General features: G+C 38.7%; 1 protein-coding gene across 2 annotated transcripts in view; it reads right to left on the bottom strand.

Annotated features, from left to right (window-relative positions):
• The window catches only part of TRPC4 (transient receptor potential cation channel subfamily C member 4), a 325,733-nt gene that overhangs the window by 44,483 nt on the left and 257,968 nt on the right, over positions 1–23,282 (bottom strand). For both annotated transcript variants that reach the window (XM_082247790.1, XM_082247791.1), the window contains exons 5-6: positions 14,784–14,923; positions 9,873–10,201 (exon numbers count right to left, since the gene is read on the bottom strand). In XM_082247790.1, coding sequence (XP_082103916.1) covers positions 9,873–10,201; positions 14,784–14,923 — 469 coding nt within the window. The remainder of the gene's footprint in view (positions 1–9,872; positions 10,202–14,783; positions 14,924–23,282) is intronic.

Here is a 23,282-nt window from a genome sequence, read left to right on the forward strand (position 1 = left end):
TCTTCTATGTAATTAACTCTTTCTCCTAGATCACGTATATCTGTAGCTACTTTGTGTACACAGGTAAAGAGGTCTGCTTCTAGTGAGGCTCTGAGAGATAGTAGCATGTCTTTGAGTATGGTGGCAGAGACAGGCATGCCTTGGGTAGGGAAAGAGACTATGGGGTCTTCTGTAGTTGGTGTGTAGGCAAGGGGGTGTCTAGAGCGCTTACCTCTATAGAGGGTTCTGGGAAAACCTTCTCCTCACAGAAGTCTCTGCGCGGCCTTGATTTGGCTGTGCTGCCTGTAGATTGAGTGGAGGTGCCCGAATTTTGCATCTCCAGGCCGGGAGGAATGCTGGCACTCTATTCTGCTGTATTTGGCAGAGTGGCCACCAGAGGACCGGCTGTGGCCGCCCCATCGTGTCTCCCTCTGCCATTTTGGAGGAGACCCTTCTGTATCGTCTGGAAGAATCAAGGGCAGCTTCTGAAGCTGTGCAGCTTCCCTGTGGTGTCGGGGCATTCCTGGCAGTTCTGGGGCACTGGAGAAGACAGCTGGAGCTCCTTGGAAGGCTGGATCGGCTCTGGGGGATTAGCTTGAGCTTGACTCTTGGAGGAGCAGGTGTCTCATGCAGCCATTACTCTCAGCGGTTGCCACGCCCCCCCCCCCACAAAAACAGGTATCAGGAAGCGGTAGTAGCACCTCCTGAATGTTTACCAGCTATAGTGCCCTCCATCCATTCTCCTGATCTCCAAAACATAAAGACTTAATTCTCTGTAGTGCAAAATGAAAACTGGAATGGCTCCTTAAGATAATAAGCACAGGACGGTCGATCATTAGGTAGTTTTTTGTAATTAATAAATAGATAAAACAAATGCCTTTAAATGTATAATTACCAACTAAAAGTGAGCAAATAAGAGAAGTTCATTGCTGGGGTTGTCATACACATTAAGAAGATATTCATTCTTTTTCTCTCCCGGAAACACAACATCAAGTGAGAGGAGATTTCTTCAAAAGAAGGGAAATCTCCTCTTAGAGCATTGTCAACAAAACAAGTGCTTAATTGGAATGTTGCTCTTCTACAACTGGAGTTTTAGATTTTCTCTCACTTACAGTTCTGGGCCCAATAGTCACTTACCCTTCCCTATTCTATTCAAAATTAAAAAAAAAAAAAGAATGACTTCAGATATACTTAAATGAGAAATGAGCAAAGCTAAATATGACAAGTAGGCTGGGAGTTAGATTTTTCAAATGTTCAGAAGAGTTTGCATAAATTGTACATCACACAGTGCTATTACTAAAACAATGTAATATTATCTAATATAACTTAATTTGTATTTTCACTTTTTGCAGCTAATTTGGGATAGCACTTACAATATACACTGCTCAAAATAATAAAAGGAACACTTTTTAATCAGGGTATTGCATCAAGTCAATTAAACACCTGTGATATTGATCTGGTCATTATCCAACAGGAATGGATTTACATGTGGGGGCCACTGAATTTTTCTTTTCCCTACTCACCTTTTCTGACTGTTTTTTACTAGTTTTTCATTTGGCTAGAGTAGGTGTCACTACTGGTAGCATGCGGTGATACCTTGACTCTATAGAGATTGCACAGGCAGTCCAACTCCTCCACGATGGCGCATCAATAACGTGCCATTGCCAGAAGATTTGTTGTGTCCCCCAGCACAGTCTCGAGAGCATGAAGAGAATTCCAGGAGACAGGCAGTTACTCTAGGAGAGCTGCACAGGGCCGTAGAAGGTCCTTAACCCCTCAGCAGGACCAGTAACTGCTCCTTTGTGCAAGGAGGAACAAGATGAGCACTGCCAGAACCCTACAAAATGACCTTCAGCAGGCCACTGGTGTAAATGTCTCTGACCAAAGAATCAGAAACAGACTTCATGAGGGTGGCCTGAGGGCCCGACATCCTCTAGTTTGCCCTGTGCTCACTGCTCAGCACCATGGAGCTCGATTGGCATTTGCCATTGAACACCAGAATTGGCAGGTCCACCACTGGCACCCTGTGCTTTCGACAGATGAGAGCAAGTTCACCCTGAGCACATGTGACAGATCTGAAAGGGTCTGGAGAAGCCCAGGAGAATGTTATGCTGCCTGTAACATCGTTCAGCATGACCAGGTTGATGATGGGTCAGTGATGGTCTGGGTAGGCATTTCCATGGAGGGACGTACAGACCTCTACAAGCTAGACAATGGCACCATGGCTGCCATTAGGTATTGAGATGAAATGCTTGGACCCATTGTCAGACCCTACACCAGTAGAGTGGGCCCTGGGTTCCTCCTGGTGCACATCAATGCCCAGTGAGTGTATTCAGCCAGTTCCTGGAGGAGTAAGGAATTGATACCATTGAATGGCCCCCACACTCGCCTGACCTAAATCCAATAGAACACCTCTCAGGATTCAAGTTCCTCCATCCCAAACTCACTCATTCATGTCTTTATGGACCTTGCTTTGTGCACTAGTCCAAATAATTTGTAGGAGGGGGGATTATGGTGTGGGGTTGTTTTTCAGGGATTGGGCTTGGCCCCTTAGTTCCAGTGAAGGGAACTCTTAAGGTGTCAGCATACCAAGACATTTTGGACCATCTCATGCTCCTAACTTTGTAAGGAACAGTTTGAGGATGACCCCTTGATGTTCCAACGTGACTGTGCACTAGTGCAAATGCAAGGTCCATAAAGATATGGATGAGTGAGTTTGGGTTGGAGGAACTTGACTGGCCTGCACAGAGTCCTGACCTCAACCCGACAGAACACCTTTGGGATGAATTAGAGTGGAGACTACGAGCCAGGCCTTCTCTCCAACATCAGTGCCTGACCTCACAAATGCGCTTCTGGAAGAATGTTGAAACATTCTAATAGACACACTGCTAAACCTTATGGACAGCCTTCCCAGAAGCGTTTAAGCTTTTGTAGCTCCAAAGGGTGTGTTGCCATATGGAGTTTAGGCGTAATCTCCCTTACCGTGTTGTGATGATGAGGAGGAGTTATGTATAAATTCCCATTAGAGATTGTAAATATATTAATGTAAATATATATATATATACATGTATGAGATATTGAGTTTGATTTTACATTTAGTTGAGATATGATTGTCACTTATATGAAGTTGTGTGATGCCAAAAGGCATGACTCCTACCGTAGCTACATACGTTAGCAAAGGACGAAACTACGTGCACAATTGTGTGGCACCAGCGAAGAGCCCACCGGGGTTTGGATAACTGAACACAGTTTCAGTAAACAGAGTCAGTGGTGAGTTGCGGGTAGGAACAGAACCCCCCTGGAGTTATCTGCAGGCATATGACAATGGATGAATAAAGGGGGTGATGAAAATCTAGAAGCACCTGGTTGAAGGGGGTAACTATTCAAATTGATAAACATTTCAATGAAAAAGGGTCTCACTATTAGGTCACAGTAAATCTATAGCAAGGCTAAACAAAGGTCCTTACTACTCATAATTACAAGATAAGCAGTCATTTGAATGCATATGTCTGAAAAGTACACGTGTTTCTCTCCCTACCTGTGTCCACAATAATAAAGTATAATCACAGAAAGCCAGGAAAGCTGGTCCATAGCCTTATACGGAATACGCTTTATCCATTTGGAATCCCCATGGAAGGCCGTCCCAGAAGCAAGAGCAACAGGACCAGATTTGCATTATGGACTTTCATTCCATTATTATTGGACTATTGAGAACTCTTATCCTCATTTTTTTTTGTGGTTTGGACTCTTAGTATTTTTTATTTTTTTTTTCCCATCATTATGGAGGTATTACATCCAGAACAAGTAATGAACTGCTGACACTGAGATCCAGGAATGTGGGTCTGTAGAGACGGAGAGTTTATAGAGTTTTTTTTCCAACTAGTTTTATTTCAGATAGAGTGACAAACGCTCAAAAGGAGATTACACCTAAACCATTATGTTATGTGGGGCCTTTGCTTTCTGCAGGCTCCAAGCGGGCATCTGTTGCCATATGCAGTTTAGGCGTAATCTCCCTTACCGTGTTGTGATGATGAGGAGGAGTTATGTATAAATTCCCATTAGAGATTGTAAATATATTAATGTAAATATATACATGTATGAGATATTGAGTTTGATTTTACATTTAGTTGAGATATGATTGTCACTTATATGAAGTTGTGTGATTTTCAGTCGGCAGTCAGTTTTAGGAACCTGTTTAACAAGTCCATTTAAAATGCAGGCCTGAGCTACCAGGAGGGGTCTGCTATTTACACTGATAAACAAACGGTAGTACAGCCCCGTAATTATGTTCCTTTTCCCCAGACATTACGGGGCCAGAAAATAATTGATAATCTTCCATGACAGGTCATTCCTTTATCTAGCCCTCTACTTCAAAGACTGTCTCTTTAGATATGTAATGAAGTTGGTTGGCTGTCCAAGGATGGACAATTTGGCCCAGGAGACGACCTAACATGATTAATCCCCACCCAGAGAGGAGGGCTATCGAGAGGCTGAGTTATGCTAAATATAGGGTACACCAATCAGAATGGTTCTGAACAAGACGAGATGGGTCTATATTAATATAGCTGAGGAGAGAGATCACTCTCTCTGGCAAGCAGACTAGGATGAAGATACTGGGGATGGTAAATATAGACTATACCTCTCACACTTAGAATGTATACATGCTTTTTCTCTTTAGTGTTTGAATACACACTGCAGTCACCATGCCTGAAGTGAAAATGTAACTTAACTCCATGCTCAATACGTACATGGTATTGTAAATAGGGCTATTGTGGGTAATTTGTATATATGTATATATCTATTATGTAACCCATTCAATAAATGTGTATTGCTGATTGAACTATCTCTTTTGTGTAAAGATCTCTCTGGATCTAGATGTGTATAGGTGCATGCTATTAAAATAATGGGGGTGTATGCACAGGTACACAGAACAAAAGGCAACAAAATGGCGACCATGACTGGGACATAAAATTGGTGGTCTCTTTCAGCAATATCTCAGAGGGTTTCAATATTTACAAAAGGCACACTAAGGAAGGGCTTAATTTGGATGCTAAAAATGTATATGCTTAATATAGAAATGGGTTATAATTAATAGTTGTGTTGTACAGCGTGTAATCAATAGGGAGCCTATTGTTAATTTACTGTGGAACACATAACTTTAGGGGTATACAGTAAGACAAAAGCTAAATATAGTAAAGAATTTGTACTCGAAGAGTCCAGAGGCATTAGAATGAGATTAAGGCTGCAATCACACTTGAGCGTAGCGTTTTCGTGCGTTTTTTTTTTTTTACCACGATTTTTACCGCAATTTTTACCGTTATTTTCCCGTTTTTTTTTTTACCAGGCGTTTTTGGAGGCAGGCATTGACATCTATCAAAAACGCTGGTAATCAGCCCAGAAAGAAGCTCATGTACTTTTTTTCAGCTACAGGCATTTTTCTTCAGGCGTTAAAACGCCCAGATGTGAATGGAGCCTAAAAGAGCGGTTGTCCAATGTCTCTATGCATGAAGATTTAGTCTATTTAAAAAAAATATATATATATAATAATTAAAGATGGTTCCTACATATGAGGAAGTGCAGGTATGCAGATCAACAGGAATTGAGAGCATAGCACTATATACAGTTAGGGAAGACAGACAATTTTTAGAAGATGTGCTACTTGTAGCTAATAATATTGGCAAACTGTTGCCAGGAGTGCACATAACATTTCATGCAGACAATGTCTTGCAAAGATGTAAATTGCTGGGGGTTGCCAATTCCAGAGATCAGGTGAAAGTGTTACTATTAACAGTTAACTTAGACACATGGTCTTCCTTACCAGATCATGTTAAAGAAGGAAGAGCAGATTACAATGAAACTGTAGATGAATTGACAAAAAATATTACATCCCTTTGACCTGGGTTTGATAGCAGCGTATAGAACAAAACAGGAAAACAATGAGAATCCACTTCTTTATGCAAGCAGGCTATGGTCAGCCTACTATGGAGTCAAAGGGAGAAATGGACACAGAGAGGACCCTGAGTATAAAACCCTCCTAATATCTAATGCCCATCCAAAATTTAAAATTAAATGTGGATTTATTTTTAATCCTCTGAAAGATTCATATCAGTATATCATGGACTGTATGCACCAGTGCTACAATGTATTAAAAAGGTCCAAGTCTGTAAAATCAAAGTTCTATTACAATACCAGTTTAGCAAGTCACCCTACAGGAGAATCTCACACCTTTTCAAACAGAAAGAGGCACCATTACCATTACAAAGCCTCCAAAGATACGTTCAATAGACATAGCCCTGCCGGTAGTCAAAGGCAAATGTCTTCATGTGCCCATTTGCATGTAAATAACATTGAAAGAGATCTCAGATTAGAACACAGGAAATCAGTTCTGAAGGAAATTGAGTTATATACAAAAATGAATGCATTTAAAAATGAGATTGAACTACTGAAGTCTCATGTTCGTGATTGGGAAAATACCAGTAAAACAATGGAATTATCACAACATGCTCTCAAGGTAAAATATGAAGCGTGTCATGCAGACATAACACAGTGTAGGAAAGAACTGAATGAAGTAACACAATCTTGTGATCAAATTGTTAAGGTTCCACAGAAAACAGTTTGTTCCATTCCAACAGAAAATGCAGAAGGGAAGCACAACCTATCTATGGTACCTGCTAGAACTCCTTACTGTAAACAAAGCTTGAATATAAGCAAGGTAGAAACAGTGGAGGAAATACCAGATCTAATGTGGGACTCAGATGTCTATGATCTGAGATTTTTATTTTCACCTGATCCAGGTGTGAATGTCAGTGACCATATACGAATGTAAATGTAACAAGGTGGTATGGATTGCTTTCTTGGGGTATCAAAGAATGGAAAAAGGCTAAAGTACTAACTTTCATCTACAAGTTTATATTTTACAGGTTCAGTGAACTCATAAAAAAATACTTACATAGAAAGCAGGTGTGTGTATATAGATGTGTATATATATATACCTAAAAACACACACCTAACAAAGGTAATGTATTCTAGGCTAGGTACTAGGAGTTCATTGTTTTTTTTTTGTATATGTTTCTCTTTCTTTCAGAAAAGTTAAATCTTGGCAAAACAACAGACTAGCTGTGTCGGTTTTCTTTTAGGCCATAGTTAAATTACATTTAAGTTTTTTTCTCCATGTTGTATTTCCTAATGTATGGTTCTTTTCTCTACTCCCTACCCATAACGTATTGCATTCAATCTCAATGAATGGGTGTGTCTGTGTGATGTAATGGATATGTATGAACGGTCTATGGGTAAACCAACATTTTTTTTTTCCCCAGGGGTCTGAACATATCATGGGTCAATGACCATCAATAAGAATTGTGATCACAATAACGCGCATGCTTTCGCTTTTAATTTCTTTTATAATGAGCTCAGTACTGGTACCAAAGAGTTTCTAAATTTTTCAAAAACCTGTGCACAGATATGAGATCTCAATCATTAGAACATGCAGAAACTGTAGGAATTTTTTTTTTTTTGTTGTTGTTTCTCTTTTGTCTTTTCCTGGGGCTTGGAGTGAAGTTTCATTCACTCTGATACTTAGAAACTACATAACACATTATTTTGTACCTTATGGCATCTTATATTTTGTGTTTTTTTTTTTTTTTTTTGTTCCTTTTACCAACAGAGTATATGTGGGGGTGTCTTTACATGTTTTTTTTTTTTTTTTTAATGTACTGTCGAGACTGATTCATTACCTCTGCTGGAAGTCTGTTATTAAGAACCTCTCATAAGAGGTTGAGTAAGGTGTTATTAATCATCTCGTAGTCTTGTATTTTAGGAACAATACACAAACCAACATCGGTGGACAAGGCAAACATGTCCCAGACATGACAATATTGTTTAGGAATAAAAATAACACAGAGGACCGTATAGCATGTTTTTTTATGCGTGCTTTAAGGAGAAGCCTCTGAATTGGAGTAATTACCGTCAGGCCTACCTACATTCAAAAATATATATATATATTTTTTTTTGGTGTCTCTTTCATAAACCAGAGTTCCTCTCTGTACGTTTTTTTTTTTTTTATTTTTCAAAGCCTGAATTACACAGGGGTTGTTTTGTTTTTTCAAAGTCTGACTTACACAGTCATGTTAAAAGAAGACTAATTGATATGGTAATTCCCTACCATACTCTTTTTGAATAGCTGCAAAGTTTACAAGCATTTTGATTTTTTTTTTGTTTTGAACAAACATACCACTTAATTTCTCTGTAAAAAGAGAGAGGTGTAGGGCAAAGGTAATGTTGAGCCAGCACCAAATCTGTACGTTTTTAATTTTAATTTTAATTTTTTTTAATTATTTTTTTTTAATCTTTATTTCCTTTTTTTTTTTAATATCATTTTTTTTTAATTTTTATATATTTGTTTATTATTGATTTTATTTTTAATTTTTTTATTCTAATTTTTTTTGGTAACTATTTCTCTTTCTTTCCTTTATCACCTTAATTTGTGGGGTGATTCCATATTTTTGGTTTTTGCTATAAAAAAAAAAAAGAGGGGAGTATGGGGAACATTATAGTGAGAACATTTAAATATTATAGCATATTAAAGCTTCCATAGAGCATTGTGTTTATGGGCCAGTTCACAACAGTTTTGTATCCCTTCCACCATGGAATAATTGTGTTATATACATTTATTGAAACTCCCTCTTGTCATTTAGCTATTACCAACTATGGCAATAAGAACAATAACACCAGGTTTTGGGCAACAGTCACTCAACAATTGTTTTTTTTTGTACATGGTACACAAAGTCCGCTCTACAGCTCAAATATGTGGCAGTCATCACATGTAGTCAGTTTTTTTTCTCTCCAAATTAAAATCATTTGTCAATTTTTTTTGGGTGCCATGATTAACTTCAAAGAGCATTGCTTGCATATCATGTAGATATACTGGGACTTGTGAGACTCATAGTGATTGGCAAATAGCTGACCTGGTATAGTACAATTGTACTTAAAAGTAATGTAATTTAGTTTAGTGATTCCCGAAGCCACGAGTAACTGGTGACATCACACTTATCTGCATTCTGACATTACGTCATTTTGTCTGCTTGGTTGACACTGCCTACTCTGTTCGGAGCCTGCTAAAGGAATGACCTCTGTCTCACAGCCTGCCAAAAGGCATGACTCCTACCGTAGCTACATACGTTAGCAAAGGACGAAACTACGTGCACAATTGTGTGGCACCAGCGGAGAGCCCACCGGGGTTTGGATAACTGAACACAGTTTCAGTAAACAGAGTCAGTGGTGAGTTGCGGGTAGCAACAGAACCCCCCTGGAGACTTGAAGGGTCACACACCACACAGTGGTAACCAGCAGAATGCAGGGCAGAGTTATCTGCAGGCATATGACAATGGATGAATAAAGGGGTATGCACAGGTACACAGAACAAAAAGCAACAGGTGGGCCAACTCAATATTGAACCTACGGACTGGGTTGCCATTAAAGTTCATGCGCGTGTAAAGGCAGGCATCCCAATACTTTTGGTAATATAGTGTGTGGTAATGAGAGGATACTCAGCCTGTCGTAAGCCTTTCTTTTGGAAAAGTCTGATTCTGACAATGATTAGAAATGCTTTCAGTCACCTGTGTTACATTGGGCTCCATGCACATAGCAGTATCTTCATACAGTATTTACCGAGCGTTCTCAGCGGTTTGTGGTAAATACTGAAAAACAGCTTAGTGAATTGGCAGTTTCAAGATCGCATGCGATATTTATGGAAAATGTATCCATGCACCTAAGTAACCCATGCAATCTGCTTTAGTGAATGGAGCACATTTTCTTGAGAAATATCTAAAAAGGTAAGAAATATGTGTGAACAGACTTTCCATCTAATGTTAAAAATAAAATCAACATTCACTTACGTTGTGAAGGCATTATTTTGTTTTTCACAACGAATGCCAGTGCAGTTCAAGGTTTTATTATCGAAGATGCTGGTTTCGTAGTTGAAGTACAATTGATTCAACCCATTGGCAAATGCAAGTAGCACAAGACAGTATATAAAAAGGAACTTTAAAATGTCCAGAAGCATCCTTCCTAAAGAAATCTGAAGGGGACCCAGGTGAGAATTAGCTGTGAACAATGAAATCAGCCGCAAAGAGCTAAAGATGTTGGCGATAGCAAATAATGCTTCAGCAACCAGTGTTGGATGCCACATGTCCCATTCATTTCGAAAGATTGATTCTGATTTGTACTGCCAACAACAGAAAAAAAGAGAAAACAATTATTTATGTATTTTTCCAAGTGAAAATTGTAAAATGTCAACCATAAAATTAACCCATGGTCAAATATAAAATATGTTTTTTACTTCCTCTACAGGTACATTTTCCCTCTTACCTACTCCGACACTTAATTTGGTTTTTTGAATGGGTACATACAAAAAGACATATTATGGAGATAGGCTAATTTCCCCAACATTCACAATGTCTTCCCATGTACTAAGTATGCTTAAATAAAGGCTTTTCTTTGGCTAAATTGTCTTCATATTTCTTGGTACACCTTACTTTCCTTTAAAAGGTTTCTTGCTAAAATTTTAATCTTTAGGTAACCACTTTCGTGGGGGGAAAAAATAGCAAATAAAAAAAACAATATAGCATATACAGTTGCAACTCAAATCATATCGTAATTGAATGTTATTAAAAATATCCTTTTCTTTTCAATCTGCAAGTCTGTCATTTTCTGTAAAATGCAATGCAATATGGCAAACTGGAGGTGTTCTTTACACAGAATGTATACAGAACGCCCCCTGAAAATGTAATTTCCTGCTTAAATGACCCCCCTGTAATGTTAATACCTATAACAAGGTTTACCTATAGGTACTGTAAATATAGGAGATATTTATATTGCATGCAGCCGATGACTTCATCGGCGCATGCGCTCTGAAGGAACGACCGTTTTCTTCAGAGCCCTGTGCCGTGACCGGCGGTAGTGACGTCAAGTAGCTCCAGCCAGTAGCACAGCCGGAGTCCGCAGACCCGGAAGGAAGACGGGCGGAGATGGATGCGGCCTCCATCGGGGACGACGAGAGCTTCCTTTGCAGGTAAGTGTCACATAATGTGCTAGTATGCATTGCATACTAGCACATTATGCATTTACTTTGCAGGTAACCAAAGAGAAAAAAAAATTTCCAGGCTTTACTTCCTCTTTAAGTAAGTGGCTTACTGATTTTCTAAGTCTGCACTTAGATACACATCAGATTTTTGGCACCCCCTGCAACAAAAATGTAATTTATGGTGAGATACTTCCATAAGGAAAGCATGTCTAAAGGGATGCAGACCTTGCCAGTTTCCTAATTAGAGCCTTGCAGGTGCAGCAGCTAATTGATAATTATAAAGCCACTCCCATACAGATTCACTGTGCACATGGACACAGGCAAACAGCTATTTCTCCACAATAACATAAAGTAGGCACCTGCAACAAAGTTTGCTAAAAAATCTTGCAAGGTACATAGATCACTACATAGAGGGGAATGTTTGTTTTTTTTCTCAATAAAAGTGGAGTTACACTTTAAAATGTATTATACTATGGCATTATTCGATATAGGTGGTTTTGGTACCTCGGGCCAATGGTTGGGGACTTTATGGGCTAGTATAGAGTCGATTGTTATAAAATAACGTTTTATTCAAAAAAAGTAGAAAAAAAAATAACAATTCGCATGTGTACAATAATCAGTGTTGGGGGTAACTAGTTACAAAGTAACTGATTACAGTAACTACATTACTTTTTTTGGTAACTAAGTAAAGTAACTAGTTACAATACTAATATTGGTAACTACACTACTTTACTAGGTTATAGGAAGTAACTACACTACTTTACTAGGCTATAGGAACGCGCTTTCCTGCGTTACCCAAGCCGTGCGATACAATCGTTATTTAGAAGAATAGAGAGGGATGAAGTTTATGACTTTTTGTTGCACTTTATGTTTTATTCATTTTTTTTCAGGTTTTGTTCTCATGTTTCCCAAAGCCTGTGTTTATACAATAAACTCTATGCAGAAAGACTGTCATGCATCTTCTTCTACACGGTCAATTAAGAAAGAGGAGAGTAAAGTAATAAGTAGTGAAGTTACTTTTCAAATGCAGTAACTAGTAAAGTAATCTCATTACAATTTACAGAAGTAACTAGTAACTAGTTACATTTTTTGAGCAACTACCCCAACACTGACAATAATCACATAAAGCGTGGGTTATAGACCCATTGGTGATTGTGAGAAATAAGAGAGAAGAGGTGACATTTGTGATAGGTGACAATTGGTATGTCTCTCTATTCTTCAGGCTTGCATGGCGTGAAGTCTGTAGGGAGAGATATCCTTATTCTTATTTCTCACAATCACCAATGGGTCTATAACCCACACTTTATGTGATTATTGTACACATGCGAATTGTTATTTTTTTTTCTACTTTTTTTGAATAAAACGTTATTTTATAACAATCGACTCTATACTAGCCCATAAAGTCCCCAACCATTGGCCCGAGGTACCAAAACCACCTATATCAATCTTAAAGGGATGAAGGCTAAAACCCACTAATACGGTCTTGGGAACTAAAACCCAATAGCAACTATGGCATTATTCCTCAGATCGATTGGATAGTGGAAGAGGCTGTGTGGGTTACAAGTCACTCATCCAAGAACCAGGGACCCAATGAGGCACGCATAGGGCACAAATCTCATTTAAAAGGGGTTCACTACTATGTAAGTAATTTATAAGTGTGGTTTGTTATTTTTCAGCATTGGAATCCCAGTGTCGATAAATTTCAGCGCAGGGCTTTTGCAAAGAAAACTATTTTCAATGAAGTGTACCATTATTCTATCAAAAAACATATGACCTTTAACAGTTACCCTGGTCCTAAGGTCTTCAAACCAAACCTAATACCTAATTCCCTAAAACTAAGCCCCTAAAAGGTAAACTAACCTCCTAACCACTGACCTTCATAATTTTTATACTATTCTAACCTAGCCCCTAAACTATCCACTGATCTATTATAACAGCATTTGACAGATGTGTCTTAGGTCTTATCAGCCGTATGCGTTTTGCATATAAAATGTTGCGGTAATTAGTGTCTCAGCAGTGAAACTTAGCTATCTTTATAGCAAGCCACAAAACATGAACCGTTGGTGTGACTTCAGGACGAGTTTGACTGCCTCCACACAATCTCTGAAAAGAATGACTACAGATATTGTCTTGCGGTTCCTTATTCTCACTTGTTCCTCCATTTCAAACTGCCCCATAGTCTCTCAACAGTTTGGGTATGCGCTCCTGTCTCTGGGTCAATAAAGTGATACTTATGATTGACCTTGAAGTGGTTGATTTCCTCCCCCCTCTAGTTTGCTAGAGCAGTATGTCCTCTATGAAGCAGAAAGTACAGTGGACTTGAATGAGGCTTTCCACTGACTCCCTGAAAATTCACCCGAAAAAAAAAAAAAAAACCACTGTTGTGGGAGTACAGTCCTAATGAACAGAGCATCATCTAGTTTGACTATAAAGTTTGGTCCTCTTTTTTTCTTCTCTGAAGATTTGCTATAAAATCTGCTCCAGGGCACTGCATTTGTAAAACTTATCTTCAGTTGTTTCCCCCACCATACTATGGAAGGTAAAGCGATATTAAACCCAAAACCCAAAATGCAATATATTACAGCTTACTAATTGTTGGATGTGGTGGCTACATTTTTTTTTGTTCATTTTTATGTGTTTTCCCTATGTTTTCACTTGTTGATTTGGCCAGTAACACACCTCCTGTATTGGAGTGCCCCACTCTGGATGAGGGAGCACAGAGGCTCAGCAGACAACAGCACTGTCAGTCTGGGAGGAGGTGGGTATTAAATGTACTAAAAGATTTAAATACACAAATCAATTGAAGGCAAACCCCAGCTAATACTTTATAAGCAGTTACAGCAGACAGGTGTTTTCCTTTTAGGATAAAGGTTTTACATAAATAAATAAAATCTGGCAATCGTGTCCAACCCAGTCAGCATTAAATGGTTTGTCTCATCCCTTCAACTTCCCAGGGCGCACTTCTACATGGGATGTTCTTGGAAGTATAATGTCATACTACGACCTTGTTGAAAAACTTTCTCAGCAGAAGGACTTCTTTACTCTGCAGACCCTAATCCTTGTTCTGTGTTTGGGAGGTTAAACAATAAATTTCCTTCATTACAAGAGCATGTAAGGGCAATAGAATCACAAACATATTGGCTCAGATACTGGAAAACTCAAGGGACTGTATCAGTAAGAGGGCCTCTTTAACACCAAGGGCAGGAAATTCTCTTCACAGAAGGTTGAGTCTTACCCAGACAAACCACAACCCTCAGTCACCTTACCAGTTCTAGGGGAGGGGACTTATCATTGACAGATTTCATGCCACCTCATCAGGACAGGGTAGTGGCAGCCCATTACAAGACCAATGTAAATTGTCCCTCCCAGGCACATAATAACAATGGTGGAAAGGTACCGGAAAAACAAACAATTTCAACCAATGTGGAAAGGAAAAATGAAGGAAGCTAAATTGAAAGCAGGTAACAGAGTTTTTACAGCTGCTATGTAGTGTCAAATGAATCAGCATTTATACAGTACATGAAGCAGAATTGGGGAATGTCATTTTCACTACCTCCTCAAGCACTACCCAGTCTTAAGTGGCTGATGATATAAAACACTAGTTTTCATTTTTACAATAAAATGCATTTTTTTATTTTTTATGTAAAAAAATGTTGAGATTGTCAACTCTAGATACTTATTTGTGTTGTCCATGTAAATATTCAACAATTTATTTTTACTGTACCTGCGAATATGCAACAATTTTCAGTGAAATAGTTGCCAGGTATAATGAATTCATCACAAAATCCATTAAGTTCCACCAGTCATGGACGTAATCTTGAAGTCCTCCATCCCACATCTGCTTGATTTCCGCCCATATGATACCTATTTATGGAGAAATACCTAAGTTTAGAATATATATATTTAGAAATTTCAATTAGCACAATAGAAAGGAAGGCAATGGCCTGAATTATGAAGTGGCAGCAATAGCATTAAAGGCATGCTAAAGTGGCCTTTTAACCAATAATATACCAGTTAATTTTAGCATACCTTAAGTACCATTTAGCACTTCTTAAGTGATATTGCGACATGACAAATCCATGATAAATGGAGATTTCCAAGGGGAAAGAAATCCCTTGTTTATTCAGGCCCCATTTATCTGCAATTACAATGGGCATAAAAATAATCATCCCCCTTTAAAATAATCACATTTTGTTACAGCCTGAAATTAAGACAGGCAGAGTTTTTGTTTTATCCAGCTGTATTTACGAGTGCAATTTATATCATTCAAGTGAAAAATATAACACCACCATGTCAGAAAAAATAAATAAAAAACAACCACTGAATTGGAAAAAAGATCTCCCTCCTTATGTCAGTATGTTGTTGAACCACCTTTTGCTTTAATTACAGCCTTTAATCTGTTGGGATATGTCTCTTCTAACTTTGCACATCTAGACTTTGCAATATTTGCCCACTCTTTTTTGCAGAACTGCTTAAGTTCGGTAAAATTTGATGGTGACCGTCTGTGGACTGCAAGTCATTCCAGATCCTGTTCCCTTAAAGCATGATATACAGCACAGAGCTTGTGCTGTGTAATTTGGTACCCTGTATCAACTAAAATACCTGACTGATCCTGCCAGTTTCTACCCTCCTCGCTGTATACTGACCATGGTGTATCATGGCTGATGTGCCCTGACTCCGTGGTCAGCGTACGTGTCTCCGCCATCTGCAGCTATCTGTAGCTCTCCTCTGTCTCCCACTGTTCTCCTCCCCCTCCCCTCCCTGCCTGTCTGTCTGTCACTAGTGGCGCTCTGATCCCCTCCCAACTGCTGCAAAACTATGTGATCTTTACATCATCCCCACTGTTAGATTACAAACTGTATCCTAGTGCCTGTGCTTTATTAAGAAAAGCCGATTTCTACCTGTTTTCACAGAGCTGCTCGGCCGTCACGTGACTTCTGACTCTCTCCTCCTTTCCTCCCTACCGCCCCAGCTGACGTCAGAGGAAGTTCTTGGCACTGCCCCCTGGAGATGTCATATGGGAGAGAAGAGAGCCGGGAGTCACGTGATTGCCAATAGGAACTGTGAAAACAAGTAGAAATCAGCTTTTTTTTTTAACAAAGCACAGGAAATATGATACAGTTTGTAATCTAATAGAGGGGATGATGTAAAGATCACATAGTGGCTTAACAACCACTTTAAGTCTGGGCTTTGATTAGGCCATGCAAGGACATTCACCTTTTCCCCCAACCACTGTGTGGTCATTTTTTCTGTGTGCTTTGGGTCATTCTCATGTTGGAAGATAAACCTTCTTCCCATTGACAACTTTCTGACAGAGGGTAGAAGATTTTCTTTTAGGAATTGGAGGTTATTTTGCCCCATCCATTATTCTCCTATCCTGGCAAGTTCTCCAGTCCCTGCTGCAGAGAAACACCCCCATAACAGGATATTAACACCTCAATGCTTTACTGTTTTGAATAATAAAGTCATGCTAATCAGTATAAGAACCATTAAATATGAAATAACAAATAAAAACAGTGTAAATCAGTGTCAGTGATCTTACACAATAATGAACCACATTGAAGTAATAGTGTCCATATAACATCCCATATAAAATGTGCTCAGTTCTGGAAAAATGTGCAGGAAGTTAATTCACGTGATTACGTATATAAGGATCCAAAAAGGAGAAATATCTCAAAGAAGTTTCACCACCAAATATCAAAAAAATCCTCCTGTGACACCCGCTACCATATTAACCACTTGCTGACCGTCGCACAACTATTTACTGCGGCGGTCATCCCCTCACAGGCAAAGCGACGTAGGGCTACGTCGCTAGCCTGTGAGGCTCTAGGGAGCGAGCGCGCGCCGCCGGAGGTGCGCTCCCTCTCGCTCACGGACTCCCCCGCACGTGTGCCCGGCGGACCCGATGTCCGCCGGGCACTCGCGATTGTCCATTACAGCGGGAGAAAGGCAGGCGGCTAATGTAAACAAAGCCGCCTGTCATTCTCCCCTGTGTAAGAATGGAGATCATACGGTTCTGCTATGTAGGACCGTTGATCTCTGTTCTTACACCTCAAGCCACATCCAATCACAGTTAGAAGCACGCCCCTAGGGACACACTTAACCCCTCCCTCTCAAAAAAAGTTAACCCCTTCACTGCCAGTGTCATTTTTACAGTAACAGTGCATATGTATAGCACTGATTACTGTAGTAATGTTACTGGTAACCCCAAAAGTGTCAAAAATGTCAGTCAAGGGTCCGAACTGTCCCCCGCAATGTCGCAGTCCCGCAAAAAAAAATCACAGATCGCCGCCATTACTCGTTAAAAAAATGACAAAAATCTTTCCCTTAGTTAGTAATCGCAATAACTTTTGCGCAAACCAATCAAAATACGCTTTTTGCGATTTTTTTTTACCAAACATATGTAGCATAAAACAAATTGGCCTAAAATGTTAAAAAATTTTGATTTTTTCATTTTTTTGGGGAATTTCATATTAAAAAATTTGAAAAATATTGTTATTTTTGCAAAATTGACACTCTTTTTTTGTTTATACCACCAAAAGGAAGCTCTGTTTGTGGGGAAAAGAAGGACATCAAATTTGTTTAGGTACAGCATCGCACAACTGTGCAATTGTCCATTAAAATCACGCAGTGCCAAATCGCAAAATAGGCCCTGGTCAGGAAGGGGGTAAAATCTTCCGGGGCTTAAGTGGTTAATGGGGACACTTACCAGATATAGTGGACCATCTATTCCTAGAGTTGTCAAACACACTTGCAAATAGACCTTTGCAGGGTAAGGTGAGTGATAAGGACTTCTATTGGTTACTAGAACACGCTGGTTATGGAGGAATTCTTCCAATGGTCTCAGACTCCCATTAGGATGTCCTGGTCAGCTGTGACTATATGGGGCTGATATATAGAAAAAGAGCTCCAATAGTGTGATATTGCATAAACTTGTTTATTAAAAAAGCCAAAAAACTACTCACAATTAGTAAAAACAACATGAACCTTGATAAAAAGGTTTGTTTGCCGGTAATCATATACGAAGACACCCGCACTTACGGGGTCAGGTAGGATGTGATGGCGTTAGCGCATAGCTCTGCTTGACATGTTTCATCATATGTGACATCTTCCAGGGTTTATTACTTTTGTGTGGTATACTATTTCGATTTGATTGATGTTTTACTGTAGGGATCGTGTTATTTGGATTCTAAGGCCACATGGAAAAATGTGTTACGGTCAGATGAGACTAATGTTTAATTATTTGGCCTAAACACCAAACGATATGTCTGACAGAAATCCAATACAGCTCACCATCAAATAACATAATTTCTACAGTAAAGCATGGAGGTGGTAATATCCTGTTATGGGGATGTTTCTCTTCAGCAGAAACTGGAGCACTTGTCAGGATAGAAGAAAATAGAAGAAAAATGGATGGGGAAAAATATCATCAAACTTTTGAGGAAAACTGCTGCCCTCTGCCAGAAAGTTGTCAATGCACACGGCAAAAATTATCACACAGTGATTGAAGGAGAGAAAGGTGAACGTTCTTGCATGGTTTAGTCGGAGCTCAGACTTAAACCCCATTAAATATTTGTGGAATGACTTGAAGACTGCAGTCCACAAATGGTCTCCATCAAATTTAACAGAACTTGATCAGCTCTGCGAAGAAGAGTGGGACATAATTGATGTGCAAAGTTAGGAGAGACATATCCCAAGAAACTAAAGGCTGTAATTAAAGCAAAAGATGGTTCAACAACATACTGACATAAGGGGGGAGTGATTATTTTTCCAACTCTGTGATTCTGTTTATTTTTTTTTTTTTACATTTTACTATAAGTTGCATTAGTAAATACAGCTGGATAAAACAAAAACAGTGTCTGTCTTAATTCCAGGCTGCAACAAAATGTGATTATTTTAAAGAGTTTAAAGGGGGGTGGGGATTCTTTTCTATACCCACTCTACATGGTCATGCTTGCACAACTATTTGCTTTAAAAGCTTGCAATGCAATATAACAAAGAAACACAACAGTTCTCTAGGAGAATAACTATTTTCACTCTACTACATTCTCTAATGCACAAAGTAGGGATGGTTTTATCATTAGGCTCCCTATTTACACAGACTGACTGGCAAACATATGTATCAAAATTAGACATCATAGCCAAAAAAAAAAACATGCTGAGGCTCAAGGTAAAAAGGTGAAGGAGAGGGTTTGCCCATACTGCATCATTGCATCTAGAACTCTATCCTACGAGCAATTTAGTTCTAGGTTTAAGGACTTAGAATGGGTGAATTGTAATTACACCATATAGAATTCTACTGGCAGTAATTGACAAACTGTTTTAGTGCCCTCATGCATAGGGGTTGGGGATATAAAAAAATATCTTGTTTGGTTACAATATGTAAATATAGTTGCAAACTCTGGATATATAGCTTTCTTCAAAGTATATCTAAAGGGAAAACACTTTTGTCATCTGTGTCTTTTTGGCCATTGGACAGCACTGTCCGCACATGTTTTTGATCAATGAGAAATAAAGTGCATTTGTGTGAATGAGTCACTAGATGTTCAAGGAAAAATAATGCAAAATAAGGTATGCCATGGATATGATGGGTCATGATTTTAACCACATATAGTTTGGCACTATTAGTTTTCAGCGTAGAGCTCCTGGCACAGACAGTGATGACCAACTCAAATTACACCTTACACTACCTCTCCCTCTACTGCTCCCCTAACCCTCACTTCAACCCACCCTTGAAGCTTAAAGCCCAACTTTTAGCAACAATTATAAGCATTAAAAAAATCACATCAGGTATTAAACAACAAAGATACAACTCAGGTCGCACAGATCACCTTTTACCTAGGGCTTCAGTCTTCCAGGTTGAGTCACTCAACCCAGAAGACCGTGGAGATGCTGTGGGTACAGGGCATTAATTCCTGCCCATTAAGGGAGGATTATCTCATCACACTTCATTTAGAAGTTTGAGAATATATAATGTGAGTACATGGCTTTCCTTTGGCAGACCTTGAGGAGTATCAACACGATGCCACATTAAAATAGAAAGCTTGGGGGATGTCTTGATCAACATGCTTGGGGTGCCTTAAACCTGCATATGAAGTGGTGCACCTGTAGGATGTACTGCTGCAAAAAAAGCATCATCTGACAATGTAAATCCATAATCACAATGGGGAACACCCATATGATCCGGTGACAAAAATGCAGTGAACACTTCCACGACGATCCCCTCTTAAATCCACAGGGAATGCTGGCAGATGTAAAATATGGTCATCTGGTCAATGACGTCACCTAAGATTTCTGCCGACTTCTTTACAATGTAGAGCTAGGCCAGTGGGTAGATAGAAGCTTTTATTTAGTGGCATAGAAATATAGAAGCAATGAAAAGTGACAGCGGAAACAAGACCAAAAGGTCCATCGAGTCTGCCACAGAATTATATGTATATATATATATATATATATATATATATATAATTTTTTCAACTTTTTCATCTGAGTATAGATCTACAGCATGTTTGTCATGGTTATCGTTGACTGAATCACTACCTCTGCTTGAAGATAGTAGTAATTCCTGCACTAAATGAAAGACTTTAAGCTGTAGAAGCCGAGGTACAGGTAAGTTGGTGAATTGATCAATTCTGGCTATTTGGTTTACCCATTCGGGCTCATCCTTTATTTACATTATAATAGTGCACAGAACTGCACTGAAGCTATCACATCAGTACCGCTCTCTATGTCATCCAGGACCTATCACTGCTGAAGAAGATTGCAGAAGAGGAGAGCCCTGCAAAACATGTGACTGCCCGAAATACATTGGAAAAGGGTAAATATAAGATAAAGCAAAATATATATATCAGAGGGGGCCTCTGGAGGGGAGAAGGGATTTTGAGGCCAAAGCTTGACTGTAGACCCTTGTTTCCAGATGCCACTCTTTTGTGGTGGGAGTCTCCACCTCAAAGAAAAAAAAGGACTGAGCTAAAGGGTTTGTCACCTGGAGAGTAATTCAAGCTTTTCTTTCCTGATTACTTATGGAACCAGCCAAACTGTGTTCAGGAAAAAAAATAAAAATCTTATTAAACTAGATATTTAAATTGGTTTAAAAAGGACTAAACCTAATTTAGCACTCGTATTTATAGCTTTGTGGGAAAGGGAACAAATTAGCTAAACAAAATAAAAAGATTTGTACTCCATGTCATGCTATAGCCATCCCACAGATTATTTTTTTCCTAATTCCATAGTCAACATAAAAGATAAAAGCAGGCAGGAAGAAGAAACACGAGATATTTAAAGAAAAGTAAAATAACTATCATATGTTCATAAAATTGTTTTATATAAAATAGCTTTAAAAAGAATTTAAAATTAAATATGTTACATTCTCACAGTGGTAGAATACTGTACAATGTCAAAATCCCTTTTATTTTTTAAATACATTTTGCGCTAAATAAAATTAGCTCTTATGTTATTTTAGTTTAGATATCCATTGCTAAAACAGAAAGCTGCATAATTTCAAGTAAGAATCCTAATGCTGTTTTGTGTTTAGGGTCTGCAGATCATTTAAAAATCTTTTATCCCTATAGAATTTTACATTGTAACAATTACTTTGATATTGACTGACCTTTATGTTATATGAATAAAGCCGACACACGAAAAGTCTTCTTCCAAGTAAAATGCTTTATTCCAACATGGATAGCGGTGACAACATGACAGATTCTGACGCGTTTCGGCTTAACGCCTTCCTCATAGCATGTTGACTGACCTTTATGTTCTAAGGCTGAACACCTTATCAAAAACCTTGGATTTCCCATGACTGTGTTGTACCTTTGCAAGTGGTATATGAAAATGAATTGGAAATGTGCAAAATGTTTGCATTTGTAGATGGAATGGGTTTTCCTAAAACTAATCAAGTATTGTTTTTTTCTCTGATAATTTGATTTAGACTTCTATACTGAATCCCTTTTCCAGGAGCTTGACAAAAATCCAGCATCAAAAATGCTTGTTTTGAAGCGTAATTCTTTGTGTTTTAGCAATGTATGGTTTTTAGAAGTACACGTGCATAAACTCATTCTATTGCCTAGAATATTAATTTCTTGCATGCCACTAGAATGAATTTACATGCAAATTCATGCTTTTATACATGTTTACCTGTGCATATGTGTAAATTATAATAGCAAGCTCCTCTCTGAATGCAGGTTTGAGGCATTTTTTATGCCCTTGAATACTGCTCTAAAATACAAATCCAAATGCCACAGTGAGCATGGATACATTAGCTGCATTTTATACATACAGAGCGGCATTCAGAGGCTTAAACAAAAAAATTAAAAATGTAGTCAATTGTAGTGAACAAGGCCCAAAAGGCTGAAAGGCTTTACATCTGTTGTCTGTTACTGTGTATTTTATGGAGAACCAATAAATTCTGAAGATTTTAAAGAGCAAGCAAGGAGTTGCGACTATCTCTTTTTACGATTGCCACTGCAGCTGTGCGACTGCCTTTTGCACCCAGGCAGCTTTGAAAATGTTCTCATCTTATTGGGTAGTAGCTCCCTACCTCTGCTTTACTTTATATACTGCAGGTACTCCACTATAGGAGCACCCAGAGCACCCCACCGCAAGTTTTTATAATTAAGTAGTACAGATTTAGTACTCATTTACTGTTAGTTTGAATATCATATGTAACTATCTCACAAATACAAAAGAGAATTAAAGATACAGATGTATTTAAAGCCTGCGCCTGTTGCGCACTCATGTCCAAAACTCAAAAACATGGCAGATTAACTGGTATGTGACAAAATAGTGCCTAATATATTTGTTCTCATGCTCTGGAGGGGGGACCTGGAGAATCTACATTCCTTTATAGAACATTTACATTTAAATACGAGGAACATTTGGTTAACATATATCTTTGCTCGATCTCAGATCCCCTTCCTAGACTTGACCATTAGGATAGAACAGGGAAGACTTGTCACGTGCATGTTTAGGAAAGACACAGCAGCCAATACACTACTTAAAGCTGATTGTCGCCATCCCAAATGGCTTAAGAATGGAATACCCATTGGTGAAATCCTTTGAATCAAAAGGAATTGTACCAAACAGCAAGATCTCAAACAGGAACAAATAGACCTTTATAGAAGATTTCGTGAACTGGGGTATTCCCATTGACAGTTGAGGAAAGCAAAGCTAAGGGCAGCCACATGTGATAGAATAGCACTTCTCCAAAAACAGAAATCTAGTA

Source organism: Pelophylax lessonae (genome assembly GCF_965119305.1).
Source record: "Pelophylax lessonae genome assembly, chromosome: 2".
Classification (NCBI taxonomy): domain Eukaryota; kingdom Metazoa; phylum Chordata; class Amphibia; order Anura; family Ranidae; genus Pelophylax; species Pelophylax lessonae.